General features: G+C 40.3%; 2 protein-coding genes across 5 annotated transcripts in view; one reads left to right on the forward strand and one right to left on the reverse strand.

Annotated features, from left to right (window-relative positions):
- The window catches only part of kif1ab (kinesin family member 1Ab), a 33486-nt gene extending 24237 nt beyond the window's left edge, over nt 1-9249 (reverse strand). For all 4 annotated transcript variants that reach the window (XM_086042411.1, XM_086042410.1, XM_086042409.1 and 1 more), the window contains exons 1-13: nt 8937-9249; nt 6853-7031; nt 4769-4842; nt 4506-4685; nt 4353-4421; nt 4057-4235; nt 3120-3231; nt 2976-3053; nt 2828-2893; nt 2710-2727; nt 2546-2624; nt 2372-2450; nt 1650-1792 (exon numbers count right to left, since the gene is read on the reverse strand). In XM_086042411.1, the coding sequence (XP_085898537.1) occupies nt 1650-1792; nt 2372-2450; nt 2546-2624; nt 2710-2727; nt 2828-2893; nt 2976-3053; nt 3120-3231; nt 4057-4235; nt 4353-4421; nt 4506-4685; nt 4769-4842; nt 6853-6958 (1183 nt within the window). In that variant the 5' untranslated portion in view covers nt 6959-7031; nt 8937-9249. The remainder of the gene's footprint in view (nt 1-1649; nt 1793-2371; nt 2451-2545; nt 2625-2709; nt 2728-2827; nt 2894-2975; nt 3054-3119; nt 3232-4056; nt 4236-4352; nt 4422-4505; nt 4686-4768; nt 4843-6852; nt 7032-8936) is intronic.
- Nucleotides 9250-12545: 3296 nt separating this feature from the next.
- On the forward strand, nt 12546-19607 carry agxtb (alanine--glyoxylate and serine--pyruvate aminotransferase b). The gene is made up of 11 exons (XM_086043189.1): nt 12546-12918; nt 14472-14664; nt 14773-14837; nt 16407-16507; nt 16595-16665; nt 16753-16837; nt 16932-17030; nt 17199-17268; nt 18193-18288; nt 18428-18556; nt 19284-19607. Exons 1-11 carry the CDS (start codon nt 12658-12660, stop codon nt 19389-19391), a joined length of 1278 nt encoding a protein of 425 aa, XP_085899315.1. The 5' UTR covers nt 12546-12657; the 3' UTR covers nt 19392-19607.
- Nucleotides 19608-19817: the final 210 nt, after the last annotated feature.

The following is a 19817-nucleotide window of genomic DNA, read 5'->3' on the forward strand; positions in this document are numbered from 1 at the left end:
GCACAATAGAATGAGATACAACACAAGATCTCGCCTTTTCAAAGATGATGTAACTGCTCTAAGATGATTTGAGAACTTCACTGCATCATAGAGAGAGCTATTCCAAACACGCCTTCCCTCATTTAGCTTTAGAAGTCACTCGGAATATTACAACCTCCCAAAATGCACATGCTGGCGCGTCGCAGTGAATTAGAATATCGTGGGGGGTTAAATGAAGACCTCTCTGAAAATAAAAATGAGTATTATTATCTTTGTTAAGGCACAATTAGTGAATTGGAGGTCATTGGAATGTGCAGGTGTACCAAATGAATAGAAGTGTACAAATTCAAGAAGCTTTGGGAGATGACATTTTGAAAAACATTTGGAGAATGACCAATTTATATCATTTTCCCATGTTGCCCTCTGGGGGCTGGTCATTTTGCTCTCTGGTGTGGAGGATGTTTGTTTTTTGTTTTTTTTGAGTTGCAAAGCGCAGGCGTTATACACACGTTGTAAACCGCTGATGACCGGAGCGCCGCATCGATACGCTGACAGGACAAAAGAGGAGGAAAACACTTAAGACTCCATGTGTCATTTTCATCATCCCATCCCACACATAAAAGTGGGAGGGGGGCACAAAGTCATAAGTTTCAAGTCTCAAAAATCAAGCAAGTGAAGTCCCCACTAAATTTCAAGCACGTAGAGTCAAGTTATTACTTGGGCCAAGTAAGTTGTCACACAGTCTCGTTCAGTCACAACATACTGTTTTTTAAAAGTGGTCCATTAAAGAAAGACTGCTTGACGTCATGTATAAAAACGTAATTATGTACAATAGTGTATGTAAAAATACATTTTTTTTTTTATTAAAATTTTATACTAATTTACATGTTTTTGTACATACATTCAAGATTATATGTAAATATTTGTTGCCATATTTTTGTTGACTAAACTGCTTCAAACAATGACAGAGGGCTTAACTATATGGACTCAAATTCATATATGCATATATCAAGTCGAGTCGTTCATAAATTTAAGCCAAGCAAATCTCAAATTGTCTTCTTTTCTTTTTTCTTCTCAAGTCAAATCTTGGGCTTAAAGTCAACCCCAAAAAATGTATTTCCAATAATATGTTCTATGCACCTTCAATAGTCTAAACACGGCATTCTGATTAATCTTGTGTTTGTGGAAAATGAGTTAAGCAGCAAAATCCGCCCGTTTTTAGCCATCTCAGGGGGGCGGCCATTTTGTCACTTCTGTTGACTGAAAATGACATCACACACCCTCAAGGCTCAGATAACGACCAATCGTAGCTCAGATTCAGAAAGCAGGTGAGCCGTGATTGGTCGTTACCTGAGGCCTGAGCAGCTGTGATGTCATTTTCAGTCGACACAAAGTGACAAAATGGCCGCCCCCGAGATGGACAAAAACGGGCGGACTTTACTGCTTAACTCATGCTCCACAAACGAAATAATCGGTATGCCATGTTTCATTTAGTGGGCTTGTATAGAACATATTCTTTGTAAAGAAAATCTTTGGGTTGACTTCCGCTTTAAGTCTGACTCAAGTTGAGTCATTTGACCCGTGTTGCCCTCCTTCTTGGTGAAATAGTCTCTGTGGGGAGCATAAACGTGTTTGTTCAAAAATAACAGCTCTACCGCCCTGACACTCACTCTCAATGATGTCGCCCAGGCCCTGAGCATACAGCAGGTCTTTGAGGCGGGCCACCTCCTCTTTCAACTCGCGCACCAGACGGTTGTTTGGGTCCTCGTTGATGACGGCGTTGCAGCGGATCTGCTTGGCGCGGTCGGCGTACCTGGAAAGAAAAACAGGGCAACAATTTAAAGCGTTACAAATAGCTTGCGAATGTATCTAGTAACTCTCTTGGATAGTTGAACTGCCTGGGAAGTGTCACGGCTCATGGCTTTATTTATTGCATCACCGACGGCTTTAAGACCTTTGAGAAAAAAGAATTTGTGAAGATGATATAACCAAAGCGGTTTGCTTGTGTAAAGAATGAAAGGCTTCTTGTCTGGTCGGGAGGTCAGCGTGACTGCAGACTTTGATGTGGACGGCTGTTCTGGCGACATGTCCTTTCATTTTAATCAATGACAATGTCATAAATTTAATAAAAATAATACATTTTTTAGCATTCAAATTGGCGATTGAACATGATTTTGGGGCGCTGTTGTGTTGATGTTGGTGTGCAATGGTACATGATAGGAATGCAAGGTATAATACAAACTGGTTTGGTAACTCCAGCAATATCACGTTGTTGTTGTTGTTTTGTTTTTTTTTAATGTTCTGAAAAAAGTGGTTTTAGAGATGCAAGGAATCTGCCAACAGTGACAATAGGCATAATAATTTAGAAAAGGTTTTAAGGACATTCTCTCACCGGAGTGTACTGAGGGTTTCATCGTAGTTGATATCAGCGGGGCTGAGAGCAGCCACCATGGCGGTGCGAGAGTTTCCACCTAAAAAGAGAAAAAGTGTATACTTCTTGCACCCCCCAAAAAATAAAGTAACTTAACATTTTTAAAATAAAATGTTTGCAGTTGGACGCACATACCCAAATTCTCCCTCAGTAGCCACGTGAGGACTGAGTCTCTGTATGGGATGAAACTTTCCACCTTCTTCTTCTTCTTGTTCTACAGACATTCAAGTATAGCATTCAGTTGCTGAACATAGGCATATGCCCAAAAGAGAACTATGGTCATATTTTGTAGAACTAACCTTGTTAGGGGCCGAATCCTGTCAAAATGTAGGGGAGGGATGCCAGCAGTTGTTAGTAAGAAGTTGTACACAGTATTCGATGTTTGAGTACCGTACTGTACTTGAGTTGACAACCTACCTGTTCAGCTAAAGCAGAGATAACTTTGCCCAGCGTGGTCAGAGATTTGTTGATGTTGGCTCCTTCCTAAAGCCCCCCCCAAATAGTTCAAAGTTAAACAAGAAAAATTCACAGGCCATATATTGGAACCAGTAATTCAGCACTCTACCTTCAGTCTGGTTCCTTTTGCGCCGGTAGAGTCGGCCCGCTCGCTACCGGCCAGGTCCACCAGGCTGATTTTGCTGACCTAGGACCAGAGGCCAAACATTTGAAGAATAAGACACTGAGAAGAAGTGACGTTGGCTTTAGGTACCTTTTCTGATGTGTTTTCACTCCCCGAGTCGTGTTTCTTCTGTGTGAAGATGATGTTAAAGACGGCGTGGGAGCGGCTGCTGGTCTCGTTCATATTTGTAGCAGCGACGGTTCTGGAAACAAATATGTCACATTCCCGAGTCATTTTAAGTGGAATTTCAATTCAAAAAACATTATTACAATTCAATGGACATTGTGCTGTTCCTGCTGCTGTGCAGGCCGCTATCTGAAGGCTTTAAGACCTAAAGGGAATGCTTGTAAGCCCAAAAAACACACAAACAAAACGCCCCCAAAAAACAACCTTCTTTTAATGTTAGTTTATTTTTTTAAACTTTGTTATTATTATTATTGTTTGTTATTATGCATCTTTGTTATTATGTGATTAATTTTTCATCCGTGTACAGCACTTTGTATGCAGCGATGGTTGTTTTAAATTGCTGTATAGGGCTGCCATGATTAGTCGACTAATCACGACGACGTCGACGATCAAAATGGTCGACAATTAATTTTAATCGTCGACACGTCGTTTATTTATAAATGTATTCATTTGGCACATTGTTTTTCTTTCGAGACTGCCGCGTCTCGCTCTTCTCCCGCTGGCTGCAACGCACATGCGCAGTGGTGGTAATCCGGATGATGTAAACAGAAGCATTGTGGGTTTCTCTTTATCTCACTCGCGAACAGAGTGATGCGATCATGAACTGGGAAATATCAGCACTCAACACAAAAACGACATATGTGGCACTCATCGGCATCACATAACAATAAAATCCATCATTAAGTTTGTTGTAATATACTATGTTATGGTGCAAAAAAAAAAAAAGGTCTTTCTTTTTTTGTTACAGGTGCATAGCACATCTTGATTGTGTAGATCAATTTACTACTTTTAAATGATGCATACTAGTGAAAAGAATTGAGAAGGAATTCTTTAAGGTTACCTGGCCTTGTTTCCAGAGTCCATCAGGTCCTGGATGTCGTTGTACGAGGTGACGGCCAGCTTGGACAAATCTTCCACGTAAGGTCCCATTAACGGGTGCTCTCTTACCCGCAGGTTCCCTTTGTTTTTGGGGTTCAGCAAGTCACGCACACGCTCACAGTAGATTTCCATGTAACTCACCTGGAACCAAGTAAAATATTGGCGGCCGCCACATAGTGCAAGTAATAAAAAAAATTTTTTAAAGTACCTGGGAAAAATCTATTTTGTTCCACAGTATACTGTTGTACACAAACATACCTCCACAGAGTACGACATGCTGTTGTCATTATTGCTGTCACTGATCTTGGTAAAAAGGTCCTCACAGAGCTGGGGGGGAAAAAAAGGAGCGTGTCATTTATTTAATTGAAGTCACACTTCCTCCATTTCATATCCAAAGAAGATCATTAGTACCAGAGGTATGATGCCCTGTTGGTCAGTCTCTTGCCGTCCCATCATGGTGTAGCTCTTGCCCGCTCCCGTTTGTCCGTACGCAAATATGCACACGTTGTAGCCTTCAAAAGCGTGGAGCAGCATCTCCTCGCCGATGTCCTTGTACACTTGCATCTGGGACGCATAGTTGATGTCCTCCGGCTGTACACACAGCGGAAATGTGTTTTAAATTGTTAATATCTTGCTTACTAAGTGACTAATCGGTGCAGTTAATTCATACTGACCGTGGTGTGAGACCAGTAGGAATAATCAAAGTTGAAGCTCTTGTTTTCTTTTGGCTGTTTGGGGTTCAGGATTGCTGCGATCAAGCAGGGGAAAAGAGATAGAAAAAAAGATAATTAAATTAAATTTTAAATGTAATATATATTATTGTTTATTTATTTATTATTGTTATTTAAATTATGAATCTATCTAAATTCAACTTACACTCTGCGGGTGTATGTATACAAGTGCATCCCAACAAATTAGAATATGGTAGAAAAGTTCATTTATTTCACTAGTTCAGATGAAAAAAAAATGAAATACATAAATTAAGAAGACTCATTATACAGGAAAATATTGCCGAACAATTCTTACCTATAATTGTATTTGAAAAAATATATATTTTTGGTCATATTTTCATTCCTCGAGATGGTGAATTGTAGCTTTTCATAGCTGTAAGCCAGAATCATCAACTTTATACAAAATAAAATCATAAAATATTTCACTCAGTGTGCAGTGAATCGATATCAAATATGAGTTTCACTTTTTGAAATTTACAACTGAAATACATTTTCCGTGATACTGTAATTTACCGAAATGCACCTGTATAGTGCTGTACAATGCGGCATCCAATGAAACTTGAATTACTTTACATGTTTTCCTGCGCTATAAAGTGCTAAACACAAACTCTCCCTGCTGTTGTCCGCTGTTCATATTTCAAAATGATGTTTCAGGAAAACCTGGTGGGAAAACTGTGAAATGTAAGAAAGTGTAAAACCTAAGACAGCAAGGTAACGAGCCGAAGTGATAAATGTTGAATGCTGAAACCAGGTCATCCGACAACAGCGGCGGGCACAACACCACTGAAACGCTGCACCGCCCCCCTCCCCCACAACCCCTCCAGTATCAGCTGACCCTGGTCCCAAACTAGAACAAGGCATCCTTGTAGGTCCCTGGCGCTGCTGGTGTGATGACAAAAAAAGCGCTTAAACGCTCACTCTGTCCTGACTGAAGCTTTTGTCTGTTTCCCTAGAAGATGCCAGCATGGTGCATGTGTGCCTTCCCAAGCTCTCATCCGGGGCGGTGCGACTGAGTGCAAAATGGCTGCTCCAAACGCAAAACGGCAGATTTTTGGTTTCACTTGGGGGCTTGGGTCTTTTGAGACTCACTTATGCGTCCTGTTGTGATAGACGTGTCCCCCCAAATTTCTTGTAGATCTGTGAAACTGGTGCAGAGTACCAGTTTTTTTTTTTTTTTTTTTTTTTTTTTAAGGGAGAGTAGCAAAGTGAAAAGTGACTGATTCCTTCAAAGCAAAATGAATGATTGTTCTAGTTGGGCTGTCAACGCACTTTGTCAACACGTGTTTTTACAGGTGCTAATTGCTATACAAATAAAGTTGATTGTAATTATTATTACTTCCTGTTCAGTATTAGGCATGCTTAATGCTTCTGTTTACATCGCGGATGACCCGACCCGAATTAGCACTACTTCGCAATTGCGTCACAAACAGGTAGACGGCCAGCAGGAGCAGCGGGAGAAGAGGCAGTTTTGAGAGGAAAACAAAGCAGCAATATAAACGAATAAATGAATAAACGACACCTCGACTATTAAATTAACAGTCGACAGATTTGTTCGTCAACGTAGTTGTGACGAGTGTGTCGCGAATGTGTTAGGCAAGATTGGTATATGTGTGCATTTTATTTCCTGAAACCATGACTGCGGATGGTATGATAAACAATGACTTCTCAGCTATGTTGTTTTCTTACTAAGGTGTGAAAGTACATATTTTGAATGACATTGGCCCTACGAATAATACATTCTTTGCTGAAAATGGATTCTTTTTTGAATTTGCATTCAGATTTTGGATCAATTGTAAAAAAAAAAAATAATCAATATACAGTCAATAGAAATAAATTGTGGCAGTGGATGAAGGGATGTAAGACTTGTACATCCATGTCAAATGGCAGTAAAGTCACAGGTATCAACATTTCCCCTTTGATGGGGGTGGCGCCAAGGAGTGACAAGGGGTGGACATGGCCATCGTGTAGCTCCGCCCCTGATGTCATGCTGTAAACAATCAATCATGAGTCATTGGAGTCTGACTCACTTGTGGTGTTTCCTGACATCTGAATGATACATTTGCTGTCCTTTGCCATCTCCCTGGAGTTGAAGGGCCGGACCCTCACCGCCACTTTTACCGACGCCCCGGCCATGTTAGTGGTGGCTGTGGAAGTGGGCGGCAGTGCTGAAAAGCTGTGTGACTAAACAGACACACACGCTGGACACCTGCGCAGGTAGACAAAGAGAGAAATTTGAGAAGCAATTCATAGTAACAAGAATGCAATTTATTTCATTAGTCGTCTGATGCGGTGGCATTTGTGTGGAAATTCATCAGTTTGTGACACAGGCATCCCGAGTCATTTGCAGGGATGGGGAACATTTTCAAGAGCCTCCATCTGGTGATATAAATTCCAACAATATATAATACTGTAGATGAAAACAGGGTCAGAAACACGGAGCTTCTCATTTGTATCACTGGTGTATTTTTATGACCTTTGAATGGCAAATTTGAGGATGGAGTGTCACTTTCAGGGATAAGCAAGGCCTTCATTTCGGATAGTCTAATTCAAGACTTTTGAGGACATGTGCCAAATCTAAGTACATTTGCTTTAAGTTGGTTGCTGTTAGGATCTTAATAGCTAAAATGCTACAAATGCCATTGCGATCCAAATGACAATTTGGTTCTCGAGCCAATGAAACAAATGTAAACTGACCTTATTTGAAAATGTTTCATCCTTATGTGCTGGGCCTGTCACCAGTCACTCACAGTCACACTCACACATATGGACAATTTGGAGTCTTTATAGAACCTAAGCAGCATGTTTGTGGAATGTGAGAGGAAGTCGGAGAACCCACAGAAGGCATGGGGAGGTCATGCGAACTCTGGCACAGGAAAGCCAGAACCCAGATATTAAACTCAGACCTCAAAATTGTGAGACAGACGACCTAACCACTATTTCATTATGCTGCATAAAATAATTCTAAATTCTAAATCTGAACCATCCATCCATTTTCTACAGTGCTTGTACTCACTAGGGTCAAGTGTGAGCTGGAGCCAATTACATCAAAGAGCTTCATGTATTATGATTGCATGAGTGCTTCCCTCGCCGATCTCATGCAATGGACAAATCTTCTCACTAAGCATGTATAGACCTCATTCAGAAAGAGCGTTGCACAAATTATTGGTGTGAAAAATGAAGCAGAGTGATCCCAGTGGAACAGGGGAGAAGGAAAGACAGTTGTCAATAAATTTTACAAAATATTTCACCTTTTTTCACAGTGACACTGAATGTGAAAAGGTGACAACAGCATGAGCCAGACTTTAGGCAGTAGTAGCACTGCAGTCAGTGTCAGTCGAGGAGAATGCAGTAGAGACAAACTCGAGAGTGACGCTTTCATCACGAAGACGTGAATATTGAAGTTGTTGAAAGGGTAAACTATAGTACATCTTAATTTTTTTTTTTAAATTTGAGTAATTACAGTTGTTGGATGATTCACTTGTCATATCAATAGCTCAGGAGGATTTTCACAGACTAACGTTCTTGTTGATGATAAATATTAATATTCCGAAATCTTGACTAGGTTAGCCTAAATTGAGTTAAAAAAAACAAAACAATCAGGGACCTCAACCAAGGACTCCCATATGCCATTCAAAATTATTGTGCGTAACTCCATAATTTGTTTCATTAAAAATGACTGCGTACCATGTTTATATCCGTTATCTGTGAAGCGTAGAATAGAGCGAGGCGACATTTTCATTGTATTTTTCAGTCTGCCTGCGGGCTGGCTGCACTGCCTCCTCCATCTTGCCGCACCTCAAAAACAGGCCGCGTAAACACAAACCGAATCTTCCAATATGGACACTGCGTCAGCATGACCACGTTTGGGTGGCGTTCACAATTACTCATTCATGTCAACAACTGACATGCGTGCGGCACACATTTGGCCACGGATGGATTTATGTCTCCTCTTGTCCTTTGGATGCTCTGACGCAGCAAACTATTGACGACATCTCATCCACAACAGGCCTCCATGAACAACCGCCGCCGCGATCCCACCACAAAATTGAGACGCCTTAAATACACACCTGTTATATGTTGCAAATAAAAAATACAATAAATGAATTCTTGCCTCGATGGCGTCGCGCGAGAATCGGCACCAGGATTCGCCGGTTCCTATTTTGGTCTCTCCGCCTTCCTCCGCGTGTTCGGTTCGCTTACAGCCTCCCTTCCCGATTGCACTCGGCCGGGGAAAGGAGGATTGTTGGTCGGATGGAGAGACGGACGGAAGGATGGAGGGTAGGAGCCTGGCTGGGTTTAGTGTCAATTTAGACGAGAGTGGGTGACGGCGAGAGAGGAAGGTGGGATGGGAGGGGGGAGCAGGAGAAGGGTTGCGGATCCCGGATAAACAGGATGCTCCATCGAATCGCCTGTCAGACTAATACCAGGGCAAAGGGAACCCGTCCAATGACGTCACATCAGCATCAGCACCAGCCATGATTAAGAAGCTACAGTATTTATCATCTACAACAGTCTGTCTATCTATCTATCTATCTATCTATCTATCTATCATACCAATATCTAAAATGTCGTGCTGCTTTCAGGAACAGAGCAGGGAATTATAACATGGATAAACGTAACTGTGTAGAGTAAGCCAAATATAAATACAGTGTGTATATATATATATATATATATATATATATATATATATATATATATATATATATTGCATTGTACACACAATACAATACATAATAAACCACTGTTTATTTTACTTTGATAGGCAATCCTGGTACAAAATTCATAGCGCAATGACAACAAGCATTCCTTCAAAACATATTGGACACACGGTAGTCATGTTTTTGAGGAGTAAAATGAAAAGGACAATCTATGCTGGAACATTTTAAAGGCTACTTATTTGGACTCCAAAAAGCAGAACGTCTCATCAAGCCATGACAATCACGTGTTTCTGACCGATGCCAGTCACTTTAGAAGAGCGCCATCTAGTGTTAAAACTGCACACTCAACGGGTTAGCTCCTTTTGTGTTGAAATATGATTTATTTAATCTTAGCAGGGTTTCGCGACCTCAGAGGAGGCAGAAGCTACAGGGGAGATGTTAAAGTTTGCCTGAAGACCGTGGCCCTGTTTACCAAGCTGAAGACTCTCAAAGTGCAAAGGTCATCTTGGTGGATACCGGGAGCCTCTTGGTGTTGTCTGCTGAACTCCACTGGACGGAAATGCACAACAAAAACATTTAATTATTTGACATATTGTTCATCCTTTTGCTCTGTACATATTCAACCTGCCTGTTGTGCATAGTACCTTAATTAACTTAAGATATTGATTGAAATGGTGAGAAATTGAGGTAAATAAAACAACTATTGGGATTTCTTTTCTTTTCAGACATTTTTGGATAATAAAACCTGTTCCAAGTCAAGAAAAATGATACTCTATTATATTGTACTTGAAAAAACATACTATAATTAAACAATTAAAGAGAATGTGAAGAAATTTAAGGGCTTTTCCTTCAATTCAATGGACAGGATAAAGAGTATATACCTGCATTAGCCCGTCATTTGTATTATGTGTTAGCATTAAGGTAGCAGACAAAAATGCAAAGTTAAGTCGTTGGGGAGTGGATACAAACAGTTCAAACCATCTTTTTTTCAAGAATTTTTGCCCACAAGTCAAAGCGGGGAAAAAAATTGGTGGAATGGCACTTTCAAGGCACGACTGTCAAAAAGGTTTTATTTTTGTGCACGACAGACCCCGGAACTGCTTCAAACATGTTTTTTTTTTTTTGATAAAACTACGAGCACTCTTCCAGCTGCTGTTAACAGGCCATTAAGGCCAAAAGTCCTTCAGAAAGGGAAGTTGTTGTGTTCTTTGCTATCAGCTCATCTGCGTTATCAAGATCATTTCCGAATCAAAACAACAAGGCTGAAGCATAAATAAACTAGACCAATGTCCCCTCATGTGCCCTTTCAAGCGCAACAGTGGGACTCACACACTCATGTTTTCGGACACAAAGGGCTCCAAAAACAAAAACATCGACTCAGTGAACTGGTTCAAGCGATGACGGTGGGCAGGATTCCAGAGCTGGCGTGCTGTTATTTGCATGCTGAGTACTCATTCTTCCTGCTCTGCTTGGCCACATTTCAAGTCTCATGTCCAGTGCAAAGGCCAGAACGCTATAGGGTAACAACGGGTCCCACTTATTTACCAAAGGTCTAATTATTTACCAAGCCAGACGCAGATAAGGACAGAGCCTGCAACGCATGACATAACAGCAGGATGGAAAAGTATTCGAGTGGATTCAATTGCTGCAAGAAAATTAGATTTCGGGTTTATGACGGTTTAAACGTGAATTGCGTAACATTTTAAAGGTGGACTGGACGTAAAACTTACAAATTGTTTTGAAAGCGCTGATAACCACTGTGCACATGTGCGTGTGTGCACGGGTGTGGGGGTGTGTGGTCTTTACCCGCTGATTGGCTGACCAGAGAGGAGCCTCCTCTTCCCCAAAGCCAATGTGGCTGCATGGAAGAAACGCGAACAGATCTGATAGAAGGAATCAACAGGAGCTGTAAATCTAACCTGAACCAGATCTAAGCTGCTGTTGCTGCTGCTGCACTGTGAGGTGAATGGTCAAAAGGAGCGCTTTCCACTTCCTAGCCGCCTCACAATGTGAAACTGGCACAGCTAACGTAGAATATTAAAAGTCAATTAAGGCTAATTGGATACACAGCCAGCCTGTATTATGATTTCGGTGTGTTAATGAATACAGTATCTTTTTGTTTTTTTAATGGGAAAGCCCATTCTAGAACTTATTTACTTTCTTTGTAATACTTAACCACCATTGTGCTGAGTTACATGTGCAGTACTGTGCAAAAAGTCTCTGGACTTGATTGTTTTAATGTCATTTTTCGCTGGTTACATTTTATTAAAGAGACATCAATTGTACTGTACACTACACATGCTCATCTCAATGAATTACAACTTGACTTGTTTTAGTAGCTCACTTCAAAGTGATACTCAAATATTAGTCACTACCCACAAAGGAAAATATTTCATGAATGCATTTTAATCTTTAGCTAACCAAAATTCACCATCTCAAGATAGAATATGACCTAAGAAACAATCCAAATGATTTTTGAATACAGAAATTGGCTTGCAATTGGCATTATGAATGAATCTGAATATGAATTTCAGTTTGTGAATTGAATTAATGAACTAAATGTATTTATAAATATATCGATATACAGTATCAATATATCTATATCTACAGTATATCTATCTATCTATCTATCTGTATATTTATTTATTATTTTTTTTAATTAATCAAAGGGCCATTTAGAATGTGGTCAAGGACCGCATGCAGCCCACAAGCCGACGGGCCAGTTGCCCATGCCTGTTCGAAATGATTGAGATGCACCGGTGTATGTTTTAGCCACTATAAAATTAATTAGGGTTCCATCTGTTGATTTAAGATCGCTTCCTGATGTTGCTCAAGTCTACGTTGTCAGAGCAAAGGAAGCTGTTTGTTTTGCCTACTTTTTTTGTTTATTTTCCTGACGATATGTTGTTAAACACACAGATAAATTAGTTACTAGCGCAAAATATGGCAACGTTTACACAGTGCTCTCTATCAAAAGTGCAAGAAATACGTGTCTTTATCCCGTGTAAGTGTCCTCCACTGTCATCAACCCTTCTATCCAATGACGCACACCGCCCCGTGCCCAATAGGTCAAAGACCTGTTGTCTTTCAAAACCTTTCGTCAAAACGCGCACGGTGCTCAGAGCTCAGCTTCAGTCTTACCCTGGTTTGCAGGCTTCCGAGGACACAACAGCCATGATGCAGCGGACTCTGTTCAGCCGGAGGAGCGCACTGCTGGCCCAGCAGGCGGCCGCGGCCCTCGACGGCCCGCTGGCGCAGCGCCTGGACCAGCGCTCCGTGTCGTCCGTCACCATCCCCCCGCCGGCGTGCATGCTGCGGCCACTCGAGGCACCCCTGCGCTACTTGTTCGGACCGGGACCCTCCAACGTCCCCCCTCGTGTCCTCGCTGCGGGGGCCAAGCCCATAATCGGTCACCTGCATCCAGAAATGTATGAGGTAATGCACTCGTTTAACACTTTTCAACCCAACTTTTAAAAAAGGAGGGCTTGCTTTTTGTTTTTAAATGTATCATGATTCATGCTTTGTCATTTAAATTTGAAAGGATTGTTATCTGGATCTATGGACACGGATTCCATCCATAAAGAATGGTTCTCAAACTTTTTACACTAAGAATCATTTCAAATAATACTTAGCACTCAAGTCTCTTACCATAATGGCCAACATTAAAATACAGTAGCTAGCAGGCTTAAGCGTTCATCAAAAACTAGAAAAAGGTTTTGTTGCAAAAAGTATAGGCTAGTTATTATTGTAAGCCACTGTAACATGATGCAGAGTTGCAACATTAACACTGCAAGGACAGAAATTAAAAATGTACTGTACATAAAAGTTCAATGAAATAAAGAAAATTGAGCAGCATTGAATGCACATTTATTGTACAGTACATAAAAGTCACATACTAGTGAAAAATGTACTCTATGTGAAAAGTTAAAAAAGGACATCATTGTAACATTAACCACAGTGTGAATATTAACACAGTGCTTAAATCTAGGAAACCTAAGTGAATTACAGAAGTTGAAAAGAAGAAAAAAATCAACTGCACTTAAAAATTCAAGTGAAATGTATTGCACATAAAAGTTAAAAAACAAATGTACTCAAATGTTTCAAAAGTTAACTTAAAAGTTAAAAATACAACTGTCCTTTAGTTACAAAAAATACTGTACCAGAAACGCGCAAAAAAATGTACTCTACATAAAAAAAAACCACTGTACTGTATTTTCAAAAAAGGTTTACACAGGAAATATATACACTTAGCTACAAGTTTCAGTCTAATTATTAGACAGTTCAATGCACACGACTAAACAATAAAAGTCTTATCATAGCAATTTCTTAATCTGTTCCTCATAGAACCAATTTGGCTTGACGCCATTTTGCTCATCCTGTTGCGACTGACTACATAGTTAACCCACTTGTATAGTGGCTTAGTAAGTATAATCAAGATGAAAACTGATTTAAAGGGTGAGTAATTGAGTTTATAATCAAATATAAAAAAGTTGACAATTTATATTTCAGACACTCAGACACGAGGTCAAATCGACTCAGCGACAAGGTGGGGGTTTAATAAAACATTTTAAGGATTGTCACTTTCAATAGACAAAACGTATTTGTAATGTGCTCAAAATTTGTCCAAGTATGGTCTTAAATTTTATCAAAATTGCCTCAAAAAGTCTGAATGTGACTGAGGGTCAAATTGACCCACTGGAATACATTTTTCAACTATTGTGTGTAATAATAAAAATAATGCATCAGTGGCTTATTAAGTGTAATCAGCAATAAATGTTGAATGAAACCGTGAGTTAAAAAAAAAAAAAAAGAAAAAAAGTTATTAACAATTAAATGCAAATGTGTTTACCTTAAACGAACTGTACGTAGGCTGCAATTCTCTTGATTACCACTAGAGAGAGCCATGAATTAAACATGCTTCGTGAGTGTTCATGTGAGAGCGTAAATGCCTTACTTCGGTGTTTTTAATATGTATGTTCTTCTGTTAGATCATGAACGACATAAAGAAGGGAATCCAGTACGCCTTTCAGACCGAGAACAACATGACACTATCCATGAGCGGCTCGGGCCACGCTGCGATGGAGTGTGCCGTATTTAACACGGTGGAGCCCGGGGAGAGCGTCCTCATCGCTATCAACGGGATTTGGGGGGAGCGAGTTGCAGAAATTGCAGAGAGAATGGGCACGTGTTTTTACACTCGGATTTATGTACACAACTAACAGTTTCACTCTACAAATATGGCACTTGGCATTCGGCTTAGTCACTTGAATTGTGTTTTTTAATTCGTAGGTGCCAATGTACATAAACTCGAGAAAACACCAGGGAATTATTTCAGCAATAAAGAGATTGAACAGGTAAGAATAATCAAGTGATGGAAACACTTTGTCCAGTGCAGTGGTGCTCTGAGATAGGATTTTAATTCGTTCCGTGATCACATTTGTAAGTCAAAACATTCAAATTGTCTTTCCCAATCGAAATGAATGCAAATGCCATTAATGTATGGTATGTAATGAAAGGAATAAATGTAAAAAAGTTAATCGTGTTTGCCAAATTCTACAAAGGACATCGTGCTTCTTCTTCTGGCTTACACGTCTTGGCCACGTGGGGGCAGTATAATATGGATTTGGGCTATACCGAGACAAGGTCACTTCTCAGAAAGCCGCAGTAATATTAGTCGGTCTTCACAGAGAATAAAGAATACAGTGGACCTCCACTATTATGGATAAGGACAAAGCCAGACCACGAATAGAGAAATTCCAGGATTGATTGATGAGGGTTGCATGAGGTAGGAACAAATAAATGGGGAATCGGGTCAAAAACTGGTGAATAAGCAGGGCACGAAAAAAATGTGAATAAGCAGAGGTTTCAGTGCAAAATGAGGGATAGGTCAAAAATAAAAAGCTGTATAGGTGAATTTGTGAATGCCAAACCACAAATATGAGGGGGTACATGCCTGTGAGTATTGTTATGTGTATAATATATCGTCGCTGTCCTGTGAAAAACACGTATATCAAATTTCGGATTTCTTTTGTTTAATTTTCACGTTAATGCGATGTTTGTAATGCGGGAACACCATTCAAATAAAAATAATAAAAATGAAAAAAAGGACCTGTGTTTTTGACAAAACAGTGACGATATGTTCAAACTACTGCTGTCAAGCGATTACAATTTTTGAACTAATTAATCGCAAAAATATCCATAATTGATCGCGATTAATCGTATTTTTAAACTACAATTTTTTACGAAGCTTGGAACCAATATTTACGCGAGTAAAATCTTGGAATTAATGTCGAAAACAAATACAAATATATTTCAATTCAAAGACTGTTTTAATAGCTTTCCCTGGTCCTTGAATACGATTCTTTTCCTGTAAAATACAACAGTTGAACGATACACCAAAGACGTACAATTAATATTGTATTTGAATTTGGCTTTGCAAAGTGTGCAAATTATTTGGGATTTCTCCAATGAGCCATCGAGCAAGTAAAACTACGTAAAAGTCCGTCTTTGCGACAGCGACTCTCCTCTAAGTTTGGCTGCACGGCGAGCAGAGGTCAGCTGCGACAGGAAGTGACTAAAACTGAGTTAACTGAGTTAATATTTTTTAGTGTGTTGTAAAATTTGAATTAATCTCCATAGTAATTGCTTTAACTTTGACAGCCCTAGTTCAAATCCTTCGAAACATTACTCAAATGGTTATAAAACTTTGACACACTCCTACTCGTTAGCCCATCTATGGCATTTTGCACTGTTTATGAGCATTAAGCAAGACTGACTTGACCAAGGCAAAGCTAAGTGCCAAACTGCTGCTTGCTGTGTAGCGAGTTAAGTTGAGTCGGGTCACTCGTATCTCAAGGCACCACTGTGAACCCAAACCCAAAAAAATCTCACAGAATAAGCCGACATACACCACATGTTTGCAGGCTATCGAGAAACACAAGCCAGTCCTGTTCTTCCTAACGCACGGAGAGTCATCTGCCGGTCTGTGCCACCCAATCGATGGCATCGGAGACATCTGCAGAAAGTGCGCCCCCTAGTGCGCCTGTCTCGTTGCGCAAATGTGTTTGGGCAACTTGTTATTTATTTCCCATGATCCGTCTTCTCTTTTTAGACACGGCTGCCTCTTCTTGGTGGACACTGTTGCATCACTCGGGGCTGCGCCCATTTTTATGGATCAGCAAAGTAAGATCAATACCGATCAAGAACCGTGCAAAATATGAGATTCCTTTTTGAAGAAAAGAACATTATTTCTCCTTGTGATGCGGCTAGACGTTGACATCCTGTACACGGGTTCTCAGAAGGCCTTGAACGCACCGCCTGGCACAGCTCCCATCTCTTTTAATGATAGAGCATGGTAAGGAAGGACTTCGCACATGTCATACACCAAACACCGTCGGTGGTGGCATGGACGTAAACTCACCATTGTCTCCGTTTTCGCCCTTGCACAGCCACAAGATGTTTAACAGGAAAACGAAACCAGTCTCATACCTCTTTGACATGACACACTTGTCCAACTACTGGGGGTGTGATGGCAAATCAGCCAGAATGTAAGATGACTTTTAGATTACTCTCAGTCCATCAATTCATTGAACACACTAATGCAGATCCACTATGATTGATGAACTGAAACACTCACTCAAATACAACTGGACTTTAGGCTACAAATGTATTCAATCGAATTTATGTATGATTTTTTTGTTTTTATTTTTTTTTAGGTACCACCACACTGGACCGGTGTCGGGTTTCTTCGCCTTGAGAGAGAGTCTGGCTATTCTGGCTGAGAAGGTAAACCTAAGAACTATTAGAGTATTACTACTACTACTACTCCAACATAATACATAACCAAGCTTCTCGGTTTAAGACAATTCCGGTTAAAAATGTGAGTTATGTTGCTGCCATAAACTAATAAGGACCCATCTGTACTTGCTAAAGAAGAGACTGAAGTGAGTAAACCCCAAAACCAAAAAACAACTGAAAGAAGCTGCAGTGAACTGCTAGGCCAAGTCCATCTCCAGACTTAAAGCCTGTAGAGAAGGCATTTTACCTGCGAAAGAGGAGATTGAAGGGAGTAACACCCAGAAAACAAACACAACGGAAAAAGGTTGTGATGAACTGTTCCAAACCTTAGCCTTGGCTTGAAACCAGAATTTTAAAACGTAACCGTGCTTCCATCCGTCCGTTATCCAAACGGCTTATCCTAACAAGGGTCGCAGGGGTGCTGGAGCATATCCCAGCTGACTTCGGGCAGTAGGTGGGGTACACCCTGAATTGGTTGCCAGCCTATCGCGGGGCTAACCGTACTTTCAAACGAAAAATTTGGGTCGCACCCGTAGCAACGAAACACAGACATAAACCAAGGAACACTGTAGTTTAGGAATCCTAATCCAAGTTTAAACCACAAGTTTTAGCACCCAACCCTAGTTTGAAACCATCATTGGTTACCCAAATCTTACTTGAAAACCCTAAAAATCCCAACTGTATCATGAAACAATTGAATCCCTGGCTTGACACTTGATTCCGACACCTGAATCCTTGTTTTACAAGAATGAGAAAAATTGTCAGTAATGTGCAATTAATTAGGTTTTATAATAGTAAAGAAATGAATTCAATTTCCATTTCAGATGGGAATTCTTCTGAAATATGAAATAAGTTGAGGTTAAGGGATCCTGCCACAAATTGTGTCATTGAATTCTCTTTGTCGCCCTCTAGGGTCTGGAGGAGTCTTGGAGGAAACACAAGGAGGTGGCGGCTTACCTGTACAGAGGACTTGAAGACTTGGGTCTCAAACTTTTCATTTCAGACAAGGTGAGGCAGACAACACAAGTAAAGAACCTGCATGAAATAAGAGGAAGAAGGCAAAATGTTTTTATTTTTTATTTTGTGGGATTGGTTATCACCTGCGTGTGTTTCCTCAGTGTTGATTTGATTGTGAAATGCTCTGCAGGATTTGAGACTACCCTCCGTGACCACCATCGCCATCCCCGAAGGCTACGACTGGAGGGAGTTGCTGGTGTATATCATGAAGAATCACCAGATGGAGATGACCGGTGGCCTGGGGCCCTCCATCGGCATGGTGAGCATCAGATGGCATGAAGGAAGCATTTTAATGCATTAAAGCAGTGGCGGGATTCTCATTTAGTATTTGGGCCTCCCCGAGATGGCTTTGTGAGGCAAAGTTGAAATCTGATTGGTTAAAGAAAGAGCCCCATTGCTAGTAAAGTTCATATAATATATATAGTATATTTTGACAGTACATATAGTACATATAATTCGACCAGCATGAATGATTGTGAATGCCCTGGGCAGGTTAGATTACCATGACGACACATAGGAAATCAGATTGGACAATAAAATATGACTCTCCACATACACATACTGGAAGCAGCGCAACTAATAGAAACACTACGAGGTGAAGAGAATAGTCTGTTGTGAATTAACACACAAAAGCTGGTTGTTAATATTAGCCTAATAGCATAGCTGGCTAAGTCACCTTAAAACATTTTCAGAAAACAAGTAAAAACAAACTCAAATCAACCTTTACAGATGCCTGAACCTACAAAAACCTAGAGAAAGACACGCCATTTTTTAGCAAACACATTAGTATTTGTATAATCTGACAGTAAGTAAAAATGACATAGGCACTTATGTTATTAAGCTAACGAAATCTTAGCATTAAGAATTGATGACTTGTTGTATGCTAGAACCACTGCAATGTTTCAACCACTTTCTGAATGATCCTACCCCACTACCGATGTTGTTACAGGCCCATCATCTCATGTATGCTACTTTCTTTTCATTAGGTGATGCGAATTGGATTGATGGGATACAACTGTGAAAAGAGTAACGCCGACATGGCGTTGCACGCCTTGGCGGACGCGCTGAAAAACTGTAAAAAGAGCAAGGCTTAAAAAGGAGAACAGTCCCAAAAAGACCACGAACGAAGAAGGAGAAGCAAGGATTGCCAATGATGATAATGCGTAATCTGTCCATTTTGATTGCAAATGAGTTGCAAAAACAGACTTGGGTTTCTTTTCTGTTTTGAGTACAACTTTTTAAATGAGTGACAAATAGATGCCATGCAAAGTGCACTGATAGCTGTCAATAAATGTGGATTGATTTGTCAATTTGTGGCATCATTGGGTAGTAAAAAGCAATAAATTATTGAAGACACCGCAGAAGCAGGTTCCTAATTTTGATATTAAGACCAAACATATTTTTTTGTTTACGCAAACACACCAGAAGCACTGACCCACATTTCCAACCTGAATTATATCTGTCCCATGAAACTGTAAAGTCTGTTCTCTTCATTTGTAATGTTTCCCTTGGCTGCACCC

This window comes from Filicampus tigris, chromosome 10 (genome assembly GCF_054856515.1).
Source record: "Filicampus tigris isolate MCC_2025a chromosome 10, RoL_Ftig_1.0, whole genome shotgun sequence".
Classification (NCBI taxonomy): Eukaryota; Metazoa; Chordata; class Actinopteri; order Syngnathiformes; family Syngnathidae; genus Filicampus; species Filicampus tigris.